This window comes from Mesitornis unicolor, unplaced genomic scaffold, assembly GCF_000695765.1.
Source record: "Mesitornis unicolor isolate BGI_N332 unplaced genomic scaffold, ASM69576v1 scaffold9907, whole genome shotgun sequence".
Classification (NCBI taxonomy): domain Eukaryota; kingdom Metazoa; phylum Chordata; class Aves; order Mesitornithiformes; family Mesitornithidae; genus Mesitornis; species Mesitornis unicolor.
This window is the reverse complement of record NW_010195736.1, coordinates 16,619-37,188: the sequence shown is the minus strand read 5'-3', so window position 1 is coordinate 37,188 and position 20,570 is coordinate 16,619. Positions and strand designations below refer to the sequence as shown.

At 36.3% G+C, this 20,570-nt stretch overlaps 2 protein-coding genes across 2 annotated transcripts in view; both read right to left on the bottom strand.

Annotated features, from left to right (window-relative positions):
- Positions 1-1,328: 1,328 nt before the first annotated feature.
- Positions 1,329-11,227, bottom strand: LOC104543581 (golgin subfamily B member 1-like). Its single transcript, XM_010188226.1, has 9 exons — positions 10,931-11,227; positions 10,509-10,660; positions 8,814-8,973; positions 6,108-6,260; positions 4,805-4,972; positions 3,762-3,859; positions 3,278-3,412; positions 2,303-2,421; positions 1,329-1,480 (listed from the first exon to the last, which is right to left on the bottom strand). Exons 1-9 carry the CDS (start codon positions 10,955-10,957, stop codon positions 1,329-1,331), a joined length of 1,164 nt encoding a protein of 387 aa, XP_010186528.1. The 5' UTR covers positions 10,958-11,227.
- Positions 10,981-20,570, bottom strand: part of LOC104543580 (golgin subfamily B member 1-like) — a gene marked incomplete at its 5' end in the record, with an annotated part of 25,611 nt that continues 16,021 nt past the window's right edge. Inside the window, 4 exons of the mRNA XM_010188225.1 lie at positions 10,981-13,123; positions 13,235-13,797; positions 13,981-15,060; positions 15,184-20,559. Coding sequence (XP_010186527.1) covers positions 10,981-13,123; positions 13,235-13,797; positions 13,981-15,060; positions 15,184-20,559 — 9,162 coding nt within the window. The remainder of the gene's footprint in view (positions 13,124-13,234; positions 13,798-13,980; positions 15,061-15,183; positions 20,560-20,570) is intronic.

The following is a 20,570-nucleotide window of genomic DNA, read 5'->3' as shown; positions in this document are numbered from 1 at the left end:
CTTCAGAAATACACTATTTTTTTGAACCAGAGAAACAGTTGAGAAGTTTCAAAGACCACGGCTGTATTAATATGCAACACATAACATTCTATTATGTGTCTACAGAAACTGAATGCAAATCCTGCTTCCTACAGACTCTTAGTAAAAAACGTACCCTTTATTCACTTGTACCTTGAAGCCCAAGGATGTAAAATATGTAAGGTTGTGTTTTCATAAGCTTGAATTTCAGATCATGGAATCATAAGGAACCTTTAAAGGTCATCTCTTCCAACCTCCTCGCAGTGAGCAGGGACAATGTTACCAGATCAGGTTGCTCAGAGCCCCATCAAGCCTGACCTTGAATGTCTCCAGGGATGGGGCCTCCACCACCTCACTGGGCAATCTGTTCCAGCATTTCACCATATCATAGAAAAGGTTTCTCTAATGTCTAATCTAAATCTACCCATCTCTAGTTTAAAACCATTGCCCTTTACCCTATTGCTACACACCTTTGTTAACATCCCTCCCCAGCTTTCTTGTAGACCACCTTCACGTACTGGAAGGCCTCTACAACATCCCCTGGAGCCTTCTCTTCTCCAGGCTGAACAATCCCAACTCTCTCTGCCTGTCCTCACAGGAGAGGTGCTCCAGCCCTCGGATCATTTCTGTGGCTCCAATAGTGATTAGATATTGAGCAGTAAAGGAATATAAGAAGTTGAAGACATTTCTTGATGTCATCTCAATTCTGAATCTTTAATCATCAGCTTACTTCATTACAATATACATATCTGTGCACTTTGTCAGAGCCAGTACAAACTGTATGGCCAAAGAACAATCTTCTTAAATCTTTTATTTTCAGGAGAAAAAAAAAATCAAAACCACAGTAGCTCTTCCTTTATTGCACTCTATAAAACTTCTTGTTATAATCAAGAAGCCAAGAAACAGTAATAGCTGAATATTCTTTTAAAATTTATAGTTTAACTCTTAAAATAAAATTTATATAGAAAAGATATAATTTACAACCCATTCAGTAGTAATCAATCATTATATACTCACAAACAATATTAAATAACTTTTATGCAGCAGTTTCTTTATAGGGCAAACAGAGGGGAATATTTTCTCCTTAGCAAATATAATATTCCACTGTTAAAGAGCAATTCAAGTCAACTTTGGAGCAACTGTGATATGCACAAATTTCTTTTCAGAAGCTCAAGATTCATGTGGTGTAACAGGAATATATACAACCGTGTCCAGTGCATAGCTTAACAGCAGCGAGTGAAAAGTCTATCATCTTGAATTGGCACACCATTACCTACAGGGAAATAATTTACTCGGAAAATGCAGTGTATTCAGAGAACACCAGTGAGGCACAGTAAAACAACAACATGTAGTGTAACTAGGTATGTGAAGAATAAATAGCGGGATTTTGCCCTTGAGGTCAGCAACTTGGAACAGTAAAGACTTCGCCCTCGAAGCCATCTTCGGAAGGAAAGGGCTCCTCCTTTCATCTGTTTAGGAAACAAAAAAACATCAAATGAGTAATCATGAATGCTGGTAAGAAGTTGCTCCACCGCAACCTAGATTTCTGAATTAACACTATAAACCTTTTGCCTCTGATGCAACAATGGATGCCACAGCACAGGCTGTAAGCATAAACGATTTAAAGGCCAAAGAAAACAGCATTAATAAAAAGGGGAGAGAAATGGATACAAGGTATTTGTGTATTAGACAATTACATATACATACTAGAGAATAAAATGAGGAATTATATCTACACACATTTTATTTAATGGGTATGTGTGTAATATAAATATGATTACTCATATTTTAATTTGGACATATGTAATGTATTCTGTGGCATGGCTTACACAGCTGCCTGTATTTGACTCATCACACATAACCCAAACAGAAGAAATTAAGGACATCTTTTCAGTAAAACAGCTTCAGCAGTAATTTGCTGCTCTGAATGGATGTCTCCATGGCCCACCCATCCCCATGATACCTAACACAACAAAAGAGCACTTCAGAGTCAGCTTTTCAGAGACAAGGCAGATAAGACAAACAGCTGCTCCATGCCTGTGTTTACATATAAAGATGACGACTCAAAATCAGTGACTCCCAGCCAGTCAAGGAAAATCCACACTCCCAAGAATGAATGGAAGTTGGTAGAAAGGTATAGCAGAGTGAAGACAGGAAAAAGGAAGGAGTAGCATGAAGGACATAATGAGCTGTGCCATCCTCAACCCAGTCTGTAACTAGCAGTATACAACATGTGTGCCACTTAAGTAGCTTGAATTCAGGGATTTTAGAAGTTTTCATTTACTTACCTTTCGCACAATAACATGTTCACTAGGATTGATGATTAAGGCTTCCCTTTCCTCCTCAGTTTCCATTTGAACAGTGTATTCGCTAGGTACAGACCTGTAACCGCTTACTTCAAATCTAGAGAAAAAAATAAAGGGAAATAATGGAGTACTGAATTATTTGCTCTTTTAAAGTAACGAATACAGATAATTTTTTTGTATACTTACATTACGGGGGTACGGTCTCAGTAAAAAGCAGTAAGAGTTTATGTTGCCAGATCTTTTTTAGTGTCTATTTACAAGCTACTCTCAAGGTGTTTAATTTATTCAGACTAACCCCCATCATCACTAGCTGATGGCACAGTGATCGTCAGATGATGGTAGTGATGGAGGCTTTATGTAGGCAGTTTGATAATTGTATTTTAAATCTAAAGAGTAGCTGTACTAAAGCTGTTATACATTAGATGTTTTTCTAACTTGGAAAAAAAGAAGTAACACTGACTGCTGAATCCAACAACTGAAGCAAGAAATTAAATAAAGAAAAAAAACCCCAAAGCCCGTAAGAATTTCTTGTCCTGCAGTTAGACTGAGGTTTTTAACAGTTACACATGCATTTTCACTGCTTCAGGTACTGTGGAACCACAAACAGGTTCTATTATTTGTTTGTTCAATTTTTTGCATAATTTGCTCTGAAATCTAACACCCATAGGAAAACCTATCACTAATCTCACTAAAAATAAAAAATAAAAGGCAAACAAAATCTGACACTCCATTTTCCAGTTCTGTAGCACAATTTGCATTTACTCCACTCATAGTGTAAATGAAAACCTCACCATGCATTGGTTCAAGGGGAAGCAAAAGCAAAAGCTGGCTTTGGCTCTCTGAACATCCAAGTTATTATCCAACCTATGTACAGGTTTAATGCAGCAATCTAACTGTCACATACCTCAAAAGTATAAGAAAATAAGTATGTTTTACAGACAGGAGTCTTTTACCTGTTACTTTGCTCCTCAGAGAATCCAAGAGCCTCTTCTGCAGCTTCTCTCCTCCTTTTCTCTTCTGCCAGTGCTTCTGTCAGCTGTGAGAGAGCCTGCTGCACTGAATCATATTGTTGTTCAGTCTCTGCAAGCCTATGACAAAATGAAATCTGAAATCAATATTTTACATACTTAAAGAATTTCTTGTTCTTTTTTATTACAGAATGTTCTTTTTTGTGATAAAGACTTAATTGTAATGAGAAGCCCTAGATTACATATTGAAATAAAGTCACCAGTAAGTATAAATCTTTACAAAAACAAGACACAAATATTACCAGATAATAATGATTCAAGAATATGACTGAGTCATTTAATCCACTGTAAATTCACTTCCTTCTCTTTTCCCTCAGAATGTCTTAGGGGGGTAGAAAAGCATTCGTTTCGCACATACAACACAGCTGTCAGGAAAACAATATTGCTAATACAAGCTCTTAGTCCTGACCTTTTTCTAAGTTCATTTAGCTCCATATTGTCTATTTCAACAATAACTGCAGATCTTTCCTGTGGTGCTCCAGGGGGAACTTCGGCTCTAGTTTCATCCTAGAAAATATTAAAGGGGGGAGAGGAAAGCCAGGTATCATTTTTCTAGCTGCTAAAAATTTTTATTTCAATTAAATAAGCCAAAAGCACCACAAAGCAGTGGAACAAACCACACTTTGTGCCATTTAATCTTTCAGTTTCTAGAGCTGCAATTTTCCAAACCTGTCTTCTAACAGCAGATGAAGAGTACAGTTTGTGTGTGCTGCAGGACCTGAAGGATACACGTCCACTGCACAACACAGCAATCTCTGAACAACACGTGGAAGAAATGCTTCTACATATCCACATAGTAATATAGCACTGACCCCAGTTTCATAAATAATGCAGTTATTCATTTATTTTTTAGTTTACAGTTCTCCCTGTTTGTGTTTATTTCTGTTTATGGAAGAGTAAGGGTTGTTTTATATAAGTATCCATACAATACTTCAGGGTATTACATTAATTGATGGTTACTGAATAACAAAGGCAGTACAGGAAAACTTTTTAAAAATTAAGAGATCACAAAGGAATAAGCTTACAGATGTGCATGAGGGGTTGGCAAAGGGTACTGAAATGCTGAACTGGTGATACAGACCTCACACCCAAAAAATAGTACTCAAACACCTTGCAAAATGATTCATGACTGATGCAAAATTATCACTAAACCATGCTGATCCAATGACTAGGGATCATCCAATTATGTCTGCCAGCTCTAGACCAATTCAAGATGATACTTCAAAAGGAACAAATAAAAACCCCAAACATGTATAAATAGCTTCCCTAAATGAAAAGTCAAATAAAAAGAGCTTTACAACAATAAAGACAGTTTTCTTCTTCTTTTATGATGGGCAAAAGTACTTAATCAGTACAACAAAAAGTATTTACTTCATTTTTAGCATGAAAAACAGAAAAGCACAAGCACAGAAGAAAAAAAACCCTACAAAACATTTCCATATATCTGTCTACCTGAACAGTGCCTTGGAAAGATGCCACTTGCATTGTCTGATATTCCCTCTCCAGTCTTAAATAGCGATTCTGCAAGTCAGTGTAATGAAGCTGGTTATCTCTTAGAGTCTGAGAAAGAGTCTTCAACTGGGCAGATAAGACAGCATTCTCTTCGGCTGACTGCACAACCTGAAAGAAATTAACATTTAAATTAAAAAAATTAGTAATTATCTCCTTAATGAACTTACCACACGTTTGAGACTTGCTCTTGAAAATAACTAAGTACCAGTTTCCAAATTGCATCAACTTTTTGGCAAGCTCACAGTTTGTTAAAGTTTAACTAGTTGTTTCATGAGAAGTGGAAATAATGAAACCTGATGATTGATTTCCTCTGTCATCAATATGCCCAAACCAGAAAAATCAAGGTTTTGAACCCCAATGCCTTCCTCTCCATGTTTGCTATGTTATCACCACCTGCCAACAGACAGTACATGCAGTTGTTACTTCAGGGCAACGCATAGTGCCAAATAAGCCTGATAACATAAGCACGTTCATCACCAGGCAGTTCAGGAACATTCAGCAGTCAATTTTTCATCTTTTCAAAAGACACACCATAACTGGAGTCTCCACCTGTTACCCAAACACTCCTCTTGTAGGAGCCTGAGATTTCCACATCTGTTTCAAAGTTTGGTTAAAATTGTAATTCGGTTTATAAAATGTCTGAGTGAAGCAGTGCAAACAGACACCATGACAGATGTAAGGTAACATAAACCTAAATCACTTTGAATATCAGGCCACACAAAGAGAGACAAACGTTAAGGGAATTTCCAAGAACACTTACAAACCTTTGCAAACAAAACCAAAACCAAACACACAAGTGCATGCACACACTCTTACCATTTCAACAGCCACAAAAGTGGTCATCAAGAATTTATAAGGAAACATTTCTGAGGTATTTAAAATTGGGTATGAGATAGCTAAAATCTTTTTCCAGCTAAGACAGACATCTGCTTCTGTGTATAAGGAAAAATATTTCACTTTGACTGGAAGTTCAGCAGTGCCCTGTCAATCTCTTCAGAATGCAGACTCAAATAAAACTCTCTCAGTCAAATAACAAGTCAGGAAAGCTTGACAGATGATAATACTGACATTTAGTTTGCAATTTCTAGTCCGAGTCAACTGGGTCACTTTGAAAGATCCAAGTTTTAAAGTGAACTAACTTTTAATCATACAAGACACAGCCAGTTTAGCAATATTTCCATGTTGATACCAGCTCAGACTCACATGAACTGTTTAGGATCACAGCTGTTAGGTTCTAAATTACCTTTGAATTAATCTGCTGAAAATGCAGATCCTTCTGGTGGATCTCCTGAAGGCAGCGCTGCAGTTCATTTTGAAGCCGATTCTTCTCAGCTAAGACATGTTTGATTTCTTCTGGCACATCCGCACTTCCAGCAAGGGTGGCAGTTTCTAAAACCTTTAAGAGTATTAGCATACTCAGGGTAAATGGTATAGGAAGTTTTAAATAATACGTAACTCCAACATTAAATATATATACGGATTACAGAATAATTTCCTTTTCACAACATCATTTCCTTCTCACAAGTTAATACCACATTGACAAGAGACCATATACTACAACAAAATCTTCTACTTAGTACTTTCAAGCTAAATACTTCAATTTAAAAAAAACAATAAAAAAATTATCACAAAAAGGCAACCCAACCTAATTTTTAATCTTCAAGTACTGTGAAGCACCAAAAAAGGGGAGAAAATATAAAAAGTCAGATGAATATAGAACACCTTTCAAAAGTTATTTTCAAACTAATAATCTATAGTGTTCATGACTTGCAGAAGAACAGCTATTTTGTAAATATGAATTGAAAGCTGAAACTCCGTTTTTTGGGGGAAAAAACCCAAACACTAAAACAAAAAAAAACAGACACACACAGACACACACAACCAAAACACAACAAAAAACCTGACCAAACACTCATCTTTATCACTGATTCACAGCATTGGCCTTCTTTATCTCTGGCAGGTCAACATTTCAATGTTAATCTCCAATAATGGAGGGAAGTGTGCCACCTCTAATGCTTCATGGAATCTACTTTCCTACACAAGCATGAAATAAAGACTCCTACCACATAAAATATTCCATAACCCAACAGGTAGTACTGTTCAATAGCTCTTATTCATTATTTTAATCATAGAAAATGAACAGCACATGCAACACAAACCTGACCAGCTAAAATGCTGGTTTAAATCATAGAAACATTTAGGTTGGAAGGAACCTTAAAGATTATCCAGTCCAACCCCCAAATGAAATTAAAAGGAATACTGTTTACTTCCTTTGGTACAGAAAAGGCAAATAAGAATATTATTCTAAAATAACACTTTCCTTGAACACTTAATGATAGTCTACAAAAGCAGGCAACAACTGCCAGACTGGGTCTCAGCTGCTGCCTTTCTAAATCCAGTATTTTGTTCCTGGCAGAAGACAACTCCAGCTGCTTCAGGGGAAGGGTAAGAACACTTCCATTAGGCACATCTCTCCCTTCTCCCCTACCCCAGTTAGGTCCTATTCTGATCTGCAGTAAAGACTGATTTAGGCTTTGATGAATGAACTTTATTAGATCTCTAAAATACTTTAGCATCAAGTATCAAATCTTTAAAATGCATTAGCATCAAGTTTCAAATTCTGAACATTGTTGTTGCCAATGTAAACTACCAAGTTTTACAAGAAGTGACAGGGTAGATTCTCATGTCACTTACATTCCAAAGTATCATCAGTTTGGTTTTTTTCTCTCATTTCTTTCTTAATGTAAACAATCCCAATAATTTTTGAATTTTTTCTTAGAAGTTTTTCTATGTCATGCTTTCCACCTCCCTCCTTTGAAACTTGTTTTTGTCTTGCAATGTAATATTCTGCAAAGCTGAGGTGAAGCGCACTGCAAATTATTTACACTCAAGAATTATGTTTTCTATGCCATTTTTCCTACCAAGTAACTTACTTGATTTAGACTGGTCTTTTAAAAATAACATATACGCAAATCATCTTGTTTGTCATTCTGTTCCCCTAATAATATTTGCATCAGCTACCCAATTCTAAAATTGGATTAATGGGTAATGGTTTTAAACTGGAAGAGAGTGGATTTAGACTAGATACTAGAAAGTAATTCTTCACTGTGAGGGTGCTGAGACACTGGCACAGGTTGCCCAGGGAAGCTGTGGATGCCCCCTCCCTGGAAGTGTTCAAGGCCAGGTTGGACAGGGCTTTGGGCAACCTGATCTGGTGGGAGGTGTCCCTGCCCATGGCAGGGTGGTTGGACTGGATGAGCCTTAAGGTCCCTTCCAACCCAAACCATTTTATAATTCTATGTGTCTCTGTTTAGCACCTGCTCTGCTGTAGAACCATGTTTGAACCATTTTATTGTATTTACTTCTTCGTATTATATCCTGAATTAAAATAACTTAAGATAGTAACTTACAAGATCACTTATGTAATCTACTAACATTAGCAACTCAGCAACAAGCAAATGCCATTATCTTACAATGTAACCACAGCAAACGGTTACTCCTTTTTGACTGAGAGTAAGTAACCATTATTGGTTCACGGCCTTAAACTTTTGCTTCTCAACTATTTAATTTCTTATGGAGGTTTTTTTCATGTTTTTAACTGTTAAAATATACCACAGTAGCAAGATTTCTGTTATTTTATCAACATATGATAACATACCAGCATATGATAACACTGTAACTCATGATTTTTCTTTGTTTAAAGTAAGATGACTGATATATCAGACTCCATTAAAAAGTGTTTTCAAGAACTGCAACTCATTTGCTTGTAACAACTGTAACTTGCTGATTAGACCCCAGGCAAAACTGAAATACAGCTCACACGCTCATCAGCCTGTCATACTTAACTATCATAGGCTGCCTAGCTCTCTTTTGGGAAGGAAGCTGCAAACTTAATACAAAAAACTGATGGAAGTAGATTTGTGCCACCTGCTTAATTTCATCCACTTACCTTGACTGGGTAATTGCTGCCAGCAGACACTGATTTCTTAACAATCATGTCTTGTTGCAGCTTCTGTAGCTCTGCAATCTGTTGGTCTTTCTCAGCGACTGTGATTTGGCATTGATTTCGCAGTGCCTGTGACTCTGAGAGTAGGAGGTTTTTCTCCATTCTGAAAATAAGATGTCAGACTAGATGTTAAATTATAATACACTACCTACAAGTCAAGGAAAAGGAAAAAGCTGTACTTACTGTTATTTCTCCAAAAAAAAAGTATTTTTTGAACAGTTATATGCAAATTTGGAGCACTATATGAACAATCTCAATACATACTTCAGTTTAAAGAATTTTCCTAAAAAAAAAACCCCACAAACAAAATACCAGAAAATAAAGCCTGGAAAACAGTAACATCACATTTGCTTTGTCGGCTTGGAGACAAGAGAAGTTCATTGGCTGTAAATATATAACATCTGTTAATGCAATAATACTTCAGCTACCCGAAGAACAAGGTTGCGCAGCAAAGCAACTCTAGGTCTCAGCTGTGTAGAGTGCTGCTCTGTGTAGAGCCACTCTATCCTATTCCAAGCCCACAAGTTTGAAAAGGAATTTCCTAGACTCAAATATTGAATGACACAAACATACCAGATTTCCAGAAATTGCTGTCATACACAGGCAATATCACAAAGGCTGCAAAAGTAATTTAAATACTTTCGAATTCAATTATTATATATTTTTAAAGTTTTGGGAGAAAAATGGAAAAAGATTATTCATGCTGCTCATTGGTTAATTTTACAAGTTAGAATGAGCTCTGGAAGTTTCATGCTACCTTGCTCACATTTGCAAAGATAAACGTGAGGCTGGCCTTTTGATCTACACCTTCCTTCCCCAAAAGTTTCTAGTATAAAACAGAATTATCTTACACAAACTTTGTGTATTATCTTACACAAACTTTAATTAGAAATCTAGAAAGTTCACTGTGGACAGTAGAATGCAGTAAAGGACAAGGATACCACCTACTGGCCTCAAATTATCTTCACTGACCTGATCAAAACATGCTTTCACACTTCAATGATCTATACAAGTTAAAAAGCTTGAATGAGAACAACAGTCTAAGATGACGACATCTTGATCTACCTCTACTGAGTGCCACTTAAAATTGCCTACCACCCTCCTCTGAAGCTGACTTCATGAGGCATTCACTGAATTAGGCCCATGGTGTCACATTATTCATTTGCCACAGATGATGCAAGAGGTGAACAGTACTGATGTATACTCTTGAATCTACAAAAATAATGCTCAAATGTGAAAGGAAGTTAATTTTCAATATGTAGTTGGGCCAAGGATGCAACACCTTAGTCAGATTTGGGAAATGTTCAGCCATATCGACTGTTACTCTAAGAAGAGAATATAATACCAAGCATTGAAATAATGAGATACTTAAATTGCAGTTCCATATATCCAAATCACCAACGGAACAGAAAATATTCAATTAAGATTGCCTGAAACTTTACATAAATAGACATAGAAGGATAATCACAAAGACAATTCCATTGAAGTTGATTTCACATATTATAGAAATATTCTTATCCTACTTCATGCTAAACTATATATAGTTTTGGTTTTGTGTCAGTTTTACGTCAGTTTGTGAAGTCACTGAAGAATTAGAAACAGGAGCCACGTACGATTTGTTAATTTTAATATTTATACCTTAATCCAGCAAGCTCATTCTGGTATGATGCAATCTCTCTCTCAGTTTCTGCTTGGAAGGCTTTTGTCTGATGCAATGTCTTCTCCAGATCATCAACCTTGGTCTTCAGTTTTGATATTTCAACAGCTGCAAGGCTGGCTCCTTCTTTAGCCTACATTTAATAAACACGATTAGTGATCTGGAATGCAAACTGTATTATATTAGTGCTAGAATTCTCATTACAGAATAATGTTTTTTTCCCATTTGCTCCTGTTAGGATAATCACCTAAGCAGCCAAAATTGTAAGCACATCTTCTCTAGTCACACAATATTTTCTTAGCACTCACATAATTTACAAAGTTAAACTTCAGAATCCATGTTTCCAAGCATTATCCGCATTAAAAAAAATAATTACAAAGTGATGTAGCTAATTAAAACTTACCAGTCTTTCCTTATTGTTCTGAGACATACCCAAATTACTTTTAAAATCATTTATCTCATTGATGCTGTTGCAACCAACGTGAAATGAAGCTGTGCCCTGCTTGTTTCAGAAGTTACCTTCTGACTGCTGAGTTCCTGCAGCAATTTGTCTCGGTCATCCTGAAGACTGGCCATAGCCTTGGAAAACGCTTCAATCTGGTGGACGTAATTCCCACACTTAGATGAGAGCCTGCTAATCTCCATCTCACGACTAACTAACGTCCTACAGAGATTTTCAATTTCATCAGCAATCTGATCAAGTGTAACCTTATCTGCAGCATCAAAAATAACCTTATTCAGAAGAGAATTTTCTTTGAGCATACTGATAAGATGCAATTTAAAGCCATCCAATTTAGCTTCAAGTTCATCTCCTTTCTTTTTTTCCATCTTCAGTTCAGACGTGTATTTGCTCTGAAGTATCTTTAAGTCCTCTATTATTCGATCTCTGTCATTTTGCAGAGCAGTCATTGCTTTCCCAAAGGCCTCATTTTGGGACCTCAGCTCACTATTTTGAGATTGAACTTCTAATACCATCTTCTCCGCAAAAGCATCAGGTTCATCTCCATGTTCAAGTGTCAAAAGAGTCTTACTGTATGCCTCATCTGCATCCTTAGTATTCCTGCCTCTTGATTTCTGGAGTTCTTGATTCTTCTGAAGATTCTCTCCATACTGCCCAGTTGATACACATTCTTTTTTCTGAACACTATCACTAGTTAGCAGTTTCTCTCCTGATTCAGAAACAAGCTTCTCTTTGTTTAATGATGCAATTAAAGATTCCAAATCACTTACTTTAGACGCTAATTTTTTATTTTCGTGTTCCAAAGATAGAGCCGTATCCTTTTGCAGTTCATTGGAAAGTTGCACTTCTTTTATTTGTTTTTGAAGATTGTATTTTTCTTGTTCAAGGCTTTTAATGCAATCCAATTTCTGCTTAAGTAAGTCTTTCAGCTGATGGTCTTTCAGAGATAAAACTTGGTTAAGATCTTCCCTGTACTTTATCAGCTGTGCACTTAGCATTGCATTTTCAGAATGAAGATCATCTATCTGATTGAGAAGTATCCTTAATTCTTGCTTTAGAGCATTATTCTCACTTGCATTGCTAACTATAATGCTGTCCTGCTGATTTAAGACATCTTGGTGAAGCTGTTCCAGTTCTTTGTATTTAGAAAAAAGATCATCCCGATCATTCTGAAGAGATGACATGGATTTTTTAAAGGCATCTATTTCATTGGCAATTGCAGCCTTATCTTGACCTGCTTTGTCTGCCTTCATCTGGAGATTTCTTAATTCATTTTCCAATCTCTGACAGGACTCCGCAGATTGTTGTTTCTCTATCTGCAAAGACCTTAACTGACATTCATATTCTTTGATTTGGTTTTCGTGTTGATTCTGTACCTCAATCAGATAGTTAGAAATTTCATCACCTTTTGAAGAAATGAGTAAGGAAATTTCTTTGTCTTTATTATTTAGCATGATCTTCATTTGCTCAGAAATGGTAATCTGCTTTTGCAATTCAGCATTATTTTTTTCCTTCTCAGCTAGGAGCTGTTGCAATTCTTGTTCCTGTCTTGTAAAATCACTTTCCAGAGCTTTTATCTCTCTTCCTGTACTTTTACTATTCTCTATGAGGTGATTAAGGGAATTATTTTCTTTAAGGAGTGCTTGCAAAGCTGCTTCTTTTGACTGAAGAATACTCTCCAATTCTTGCTGCCTGGTTAAAAAAAACCTATTTTCTTCCTTGATCCTGCAGAGCTCTTTATAGCATTCTGCATCAACTGATTTTTGCCTCAAGTACAGTTCACCCTTTGTCTCCTCTACCACAGAATATTTGATACTCAATTCTTGAATCTGAGTAATTTTGTCTTTCAATTCATCTTGTAAAGACATTATTCTTTTATGACTGTCTTCTATCTGTTTCTCTTTATTTTGGATGGCCTCTTTGAACTGCATTTCCCAGGTTTTCATTTCAGCGATCACCCTGTCCCGGTCATCCTGAAGAGAGGACATACACTTCGTAAAAGCTGCTAATCGTGCCAAAGCAGCATTCAAATCTGCTTGAAGTTTCTTGTTTTGAGAGTTTTTAATGCTAACTTCCTCTTGCAAACCACGAATCTCACTAATCGTCCTATCTCTTTCTCTCTCAAGTGCACTATGTCTTTCCTCTAGGTTCAATTTTAATCGTTGAAGATTAAATTCCAATTCTCTTTCATATTCTTTCTTTTGAATTTGTAGTTCATCTTCTTTCTTCTTAAGTTCTGTTCCCCACCTTAGATTCTCATCTCTAAGCCTGTCTACTTCATTCTTTGACTGATCCAACAAGTCCATCTGTGAAGAAAGCTGTCCTTTGAGGTGATGCACTTCTTCATTTGACTTTGCAAGCTTTTCTGACATATTACTTAAGTCCTTTTCAAATTTTTCACTTTTTGTCTGTGACAGTTTCACAGATCTTTCCAAATCCAGGATCAGCTCCTGGAACTTTATAGAATCCTTTTGCAAATGGTTTATCTCCTGCTGCTTCTCCCTTAAGAGTTCTTGCAATTCCTTTGTTTTGGTTTTACTTCCATTATTATCCCTCTGAGCACTTTTCACTTTCTCCTCAAACAATTTTACAAGGTGTAACTGCTGTTCTTCTTTTTCTCTAATCACATTACATTTTTCTGCCTTTAATTCTTCCAGTTGCTGTAATAGCAAGTTATTCTGTACCTGTGCTGATTTCACTCTATCAGTAAGAAGATCAACTTTTTTAACATGATTAAGCAACTCTGTCTCAAGAAATTCTCTCTCATTCTTTACTTTGCAAGAACTCTCTTGTACATTTTCTAATTCTTCCTGTAAGAGACATTTATCATCCTCTAAAATCTTAACTTTTTCATTTAGACTAACAATTTCTTGTGTAAGACTTTCACATTCCACGTCCAGCTTTGTTAGACAATGGTTTTTATGGTCCAAAGATTTTTCCATTTCTTTTGCTTTTTCTGAAATTGATTTTTTTTCTTTTTCTAGGATAAGCACATCTTGTTCCTTTTCAGAGAGTTTATCCTTTAACACATTAATGTCCTTTAACAATGATTCATTTTCACACAATGCATCACTGATTTTAGATTGCATATCATTTTGGTAGACTTCCATTTGAACTTGGAGCTCTCCCAGAGTTGCTTTAGTTATGGTGATGTTATTATGAAGGATATCATTTTCATCCTGAATCTTCTCTAAAGCCTGCTTTAAATTTTCAGAGGTTTGTTTCAGCTGCTCATTTTCCTCCATTAACTGATGATTCTGATCAGTGAGCTCAAGAAGACGACCCTGGTGTTCCTGCATCCTTGCCTCCTGCTCACGGATCTGCCTTTCTGCTTTACTTTGTAATTCATCAACTTCCATTTTCTTGGATTCACTAAGTTGTTTCAGCTGATTCTTAATAACTTCATTTTCATCAGCAAGTTTTTGCAAATGCTTCTCAAGAGCCTCCTTCTCAGATTCTCCTTCCCTGAGTCTTTGAATTGCCTCTTGCTTCTCCTTTCTAGTGAGATCAATAACTTGCCTCATATCTGCTATTTTACTACTGATATTCTCATAAGCCTGAAGAAGTGATTCATACTCCTGCTTTAATTCACTATGTTTAGCCTTCCATCCTGTTAATTCAACTGTCTGAGAATCTTTTAAGGTATTTAGTTGAAAAGAAAAGGCTTCTTTTTCCTGAACTATAGTCTCCATGGTGGATTTAAGACTTTCACATGCCGCAGTGAGGTTTTCATTTTCAGTCAACAGTCTAGCATTTTCAGAAACAAGGCTCTCCTCTTCAGACAATGGAGAAGCAGTACTCGAACTTTGTTTTTCTCTACCAAGTTCTAACAAGTGTTCAAGCATACCTGTCTTGTTCACCAGTTCTTCCCTTTCCAACATCAGCTTATCAATCTGGTCTTTTAGACATTTATTTTCTTTCAGTGCTTCTTTACGTGATATTAAAGCCGCTTGTAATTTTCTTTGAAGGCGCTCTCTGGACTTCTCTTCTGCTGTAGCTCTTTGCTCTTGTGGTTTAGAATCATTCACATTTGCAGTTTTTGCCAGTGGCTCTTCAATAACTTGCATTTGTTTCTGCATTTGACATTCTGTTTTTTCTTTCAGTTTAGTTTTCCTGGAGTAATCAGTCTCTGATAGTTGAAAACAGGTGCCTTTACCTTGTAACTTTTCTTGAAGGGAATTACTTTCTGAACAAACCTCTCCCAATTCTTTTTCAGTATCATTTTCTTCCTTAAGGTCTTTGCATGACACCACTGGTCTACTCATCTCAGCCTTCTCACGTAGCATGTCTAGCTCTGTCAGAAGTTTTTTGTTTTCTTCACTGAAATGTTGTACCTCTTTTTTCATACTAATTAGTTCCAAATCAGACTTTTCTAAACAACTGAGAAATTTCTCTTTTTCACTCTTCATTTCTTCAAATGCTGTTTTGTAATGGTGGGCTTCTTCTTGGCAGTTTTTTATAGCTTCATTCAATAATACCTTTTCCAGATCATGTTTATCTTTGAAATCCCTAAGTGAACAACGCAGTGCTTCTATTTCATCATTCTTTTCTGCAACCTCCTCCATAGCTTCAGTTCTCAATCTCTGCAGTTTCTCCTGGCTCATCTTGTAATCCTCTTCGCTTTTTTTAACAAGTGTTTCTTTCTCATTATTCACACATTCAAATGCTGTCTTAATGTCTGTAGCTTCAGCCTTATATGCTTTCAGCTTTCTCTGTATCTGCTTTATGTCCTCCAGGAAGCTGTTCTTACATTGCTCCTGGTACTGCTCCTGCTGTCTCAAAGGGTTTAAGCTGACTGTTTCTTCTCTTTCATCACCAAATTCAACTGATATTTTTCTCAACTCTTTCTTCAACACTTCTGTTTCTTCCTGAAGTTTTGCATAATTACTTCTTAATTCTTTTAACTCAGTGTCTTTACTTGCCACTGAAGCAATTATGTTTTCTGACTCTTCTAAGGATGCAACCTGGACCTTGCTTCTTGGTTTGTCTGATTCTGAATTCCTTAGGTTAGCTGCTTCTTCCCCCAGCACTTCCTTAGGTGAAGCCAGCTCTTTCCCCAGAGGGTACTTGTCTAACTGATTAAAGTCAAGTTCTTTACATTTTGTTTGAAGAACTTCCCAGAGTGCTTTATGTTCTTGTTTGAGTTTCTCAAGGTGGTTTTTCTGTTCATCAAAATCTGCTGCAAGTTTAGTGTGTTCTTCTCTTTCTTTCTGAAATCTTTTAATATCTTCTTTCTTGACCAAAAGCTCCCTCTGTAACGTTTCTTTTTCTTTTTTCAACTGATTCATTATATTAATGTCATTGTCGGTGTCCAGACACTTCTTCCTGTCCCCAGCACTTGAACCAGGCCCACCTGAACTGGAATTTTTCAACAGTTCTTCTTTCTTCTTAACTTCAGACTTCACCCTTTCAAGAGTTAAGAGCAGCTGAGAATGTTCCTCTTCATATGCACTTACTTTTTCATCAAGCACAGACTGCATGTAGGCAAGCATGCAGTTGTTTTTCTCTAAAGATTTTAGGTTCTGCTCACATATATTTTGTTTTTCAACAAGGATATCATTTAGTTCTGCAATATTGTCCTTTAGTTCCTCTACATAAGAAGCTTTTGAAGACAGAACTTCAGTCAAATCACTTATTTTGGCATCCTTTTCTAAAAGTTGTTGCTTCAAAGTTTCAAGATGAGACTCAAAATCTTTATTTTGTAGTTCAACTAGTTTCAGCTTGTCTGTTAACTCATTAACTTTCTTCAACAGCTCTTCTGCCTTTTTTTGCTCTTTTTCTATTTCTTCCTGTCCACTCTTCTCTAGTTTTCCAACTTTTTGCATTAGATCTCTTCTTATTATCAGTGCTGCTTGAAGTTTCTTTTTCAGATTCTCTTTTTCCTTGCCCATTTTCTCTAGATTAAACTGCAACTCCTCTTTTTCATGCATTAAGTCTTTAAACACAGCTTCTCTACTGCTTAATGTAATGCGACTATGTTCCAGTTCTTTCTTACAATCCTCAAGTTCCTTCAATGTGCGGTTTAGCTCTCCTACAGAACTATTATGAACAGCTTCAAGGTCTTGCAGTTTGGTATTTAATATATTTCTCTCTTCTGAAAAATTCAGCATTTCATTAGACAGTGATTCCATGATCTGGGTAACAGAACAGTCTTTTTCTTTCAGTTGCTGGCTTAGACCAGAAACTAAATCCTTCTGCTGATTTAACTGGGAAGTTAAGTTTTCAATGAGTTGATCTTTTTTTCCCATTTCTTCAAGGAGACTTGCTACTTTTTTACCTTCAATGTGCAGTTTTTCTTGACTGGTTCTTACTATTTCTTCTGATTTATTTATCTTGTCTTGAAGAAATTCAACCTGCTTATTTATTTCTGCAAAAGACTCCTCTCTTTCTTGCAAGAGAGACTGCTGTTTATATAATGTTTCCTTCACTGCAACTATTTCTTTTGACAGACATTCAACTTCAGATTTGTATTTGCCCTTCATTGTTGCAAAATCATTCTGCAGCAACTCCTTCTGCTTCTCAAGCAAATGCATACTTTTTAATTCATCTTTCATGGTGTCTATTTCTTTCTGTTTTTCTAAAAGCACCAGTTGCAATTGTTCTCCTTCTGTTTCTTTGCTCAAAATAGTTTTTATCAGAGTGGAGAATTTTTCCAACTGAATTTTACTATCAGTTAGCTGCAGTTCAGAATCTGAAGTCTGTGCCTTCTTTTCTTTACAGAAAAGCCTACTACTAAGTAATGCAGATAAGCTTTGAGTTAACTCCTCTTTTAAAATATCCAGCTCTTGCTGTAAAGACTGGATTTTGCTATCCTTTGATTTCATTTCACTTTCTAAACTGCTCAATTGCTCAGTAAGATTACTATTTTGTAAAGTTGCCCTATCAAGTTCTGTCACCCATTTGTTTTCTGACTCAAGTAGACTCTGTTCTAGAGTTTCAAATTTAAGTTCTAATTTAGAAAGTTCTTCACCCTTCGCACTAACCTGCATCTGTAACTTCTCATTTTCAGTCTTCATCTGCAGTTTGACAGCATCTATCTGCATTCTTGAATAATTCTCACTCGTTTCTAATTTTTCATTGATTTCTTGGAGGTCTTCCAATTTCTTTTGCAAATTATTTTGGGATGCAGTCAGCTGTGCATTTTCAGCCATCAGTCTATCAGCATCTTCTTGCAACTGGCTTTTTTCTTTCTCCAAAGACTCTACCTGGCACTGCAGACTATCTATTAAAAGCACATTGTCATGGCAGTCTTGAGATGATTTGGAATTCACACTGTTTAACTCTAACTTCAAACACGCTATGTTATCTGCCTGTTCAGTGCACTTCACACACAGACGCTCCACAGCCAGTTCTTTTTGCTGTAATTCTTCTTGCCATGTACTTATTTGGTCTAGTGCTTTCTGGTGTTCACTTTTTAGAGAATCAAGTTCAATTGTCAAAGAATCAATTTTCTTCTGATTAACATCAAGCTTCTTGTTCTTTTCCTTAATTTCCTTAGTAAGGTTTTCCATGGCTGTATCACTTATCACTAATTTTTCTCTGAGAACCTCAATCTCACTAGAAAGAACATTAACATTGCTATCGGCCAACTGTATACTAGTATCTTTCTCCTTTAAAGAACTAAGCAGTCCAGCAATAATTTCTTCTTTTTTCCCAAGAGCTGCATTCAACTCAGTCCTTAGTTCATACTGTGTTTCAATTTTCTCCTGAAGAGATAAAAAGGCATTTTCTTTCTCATGGGCTAGTTCTTTAGATTTCTGTAGTTCTTGAGTTAGTTCATGTACCTGAACATTGAGCTGAGAAATTAAATTTGTCTTCTCTTCATCTTTCCTTGCTTTCTCCTCCAGAGTTTTGAGGAGACTTCGATTCTCCATAAGAGATGACGTCTTTTCTGATAAGGACTGCTCTATCTCAATTATTACATTCTTCTGATGTTGTATTTCTTTTTGTAAATTCACTTTTGCTTCCTCCAGCTCTATCAACTGTTTCTTTAAGATCTCACATTCATTTTCTTTCTCTTGAAGTTGTGTCTTTAAATTCTCACTAGATAATGAAATATTGTTGATAGTTAATTCTTTTTCTGAAACAAGTACTTTTAATTGTTCTGCTTCAGAGGCTAAAAGCTCCAACTGATTCTGCTGCAAAACAGAAGATTCCTGTACCTCAGAAAGCTGTGCTTCCAAACTGATGCATTCATCTAACTTCTGTTTTAAAGATTTATCCTTCTGTATAATTGAATCATTCAACTGGGATGACTTTTCTGTCACATTTCTAAGCTGATACTGAAGGTCAGAAATAACCTCCATATTCTCAGACAGTTGAACCCTAAGTACATCAGACTCTTCAGATTTATCTTTTAGTAACTTTAATTCTTGGGCTTGCCTCTTAAATTCATTTTCTTTTTCCTGCATTGCATGTCTAAGCTGGCTGCTCTCAAAACCTAGGGCTTGTATTTGGTTTTGCAGATCTGAAATGATTTGCATATATTGCCCTTCTCCTGCCATTTTACTGTTTTTCAATTGTTGAATCAAAGCCTCCTTTTCAGAAAGGAGAGTTTCTTTTTCTTCAAAGACAATTTTTAAGTTTTCTTTTTCAATCAAGAGGCCATCAATTTGGTCCTTCAGAGCTAAGATATTATGGCTCTGTTGGGACAAGTGTGAAGTTAAAGCAGCTACTTCATCTGACTTCTTCATTTCCATAACTTTAACTGTTTCAATGTCTACTTTCAATTTTTCATTTTCTAGAGCTGCTGTATGTGCTTGTTGCCTTGCTAAAGTAATTTCAGACTGTTGCTGTACCAACTGTGATTGAAGAACTTCACATTCATGTGACTTCTTGCTCAATAAGCTTGAAAAGTCCTCCTTATCACGCTTAAGCACATGCACTTCTTGGCTCAGCTGCTGCAGCTGACTATTTAACACTGCCGTTTCTTCCATTTTTTCAGAAACTTGCCTATGGAACTTCTCAAGTTCTGAACCCTGACTTTTTACAGTCAGGTCTCTCTCCTCTACCAACTGAGATAACTTTGTTTTTTCATCTTTAAGATTTTTTATTTCATCTTGCAACTCTACAATATAAAGCTTACTCTCTTCTACTGCCTTACAAAATGAATCATTTTGAAGGGCTTTCTCTTCTAGAGACCTGTTCGCAGCTTCAAAATCCAAAGTTACGCTTTGAATTTGTTCCTGCAGTAGTAAATTCTTTTCCTTACTAAGGCTGAGTTCTTGGATTAGGCTACTGCATTCAGATAACTTATTATTTAACATTTCTTCTTTCTTTATTCCTTTATCTCTAGTATCCTTCAGCTGAATGAGAAGTGATTGCATTTGTTCGTGCAACTGTTGTGTCTGTTCCTTGCTTTCAAACAACTGATCGGCTAACACATTACATTCCTTTGTTTTCTCTTGCAGCTGTTCTGCAACTGAATTTTGTTTTTGCTCAGCAAGTATTGAAAGTTGTTCAAACTCTTTTGCCAGAGTGTTTTTATCACAATTTAGTACCGAAAGAGTTTTTTCATACTCAGCAGTGCTAACAGATAACTTATTCTCTATTTCTGCTAGAGCCTGGATTTTCTTTAACAATT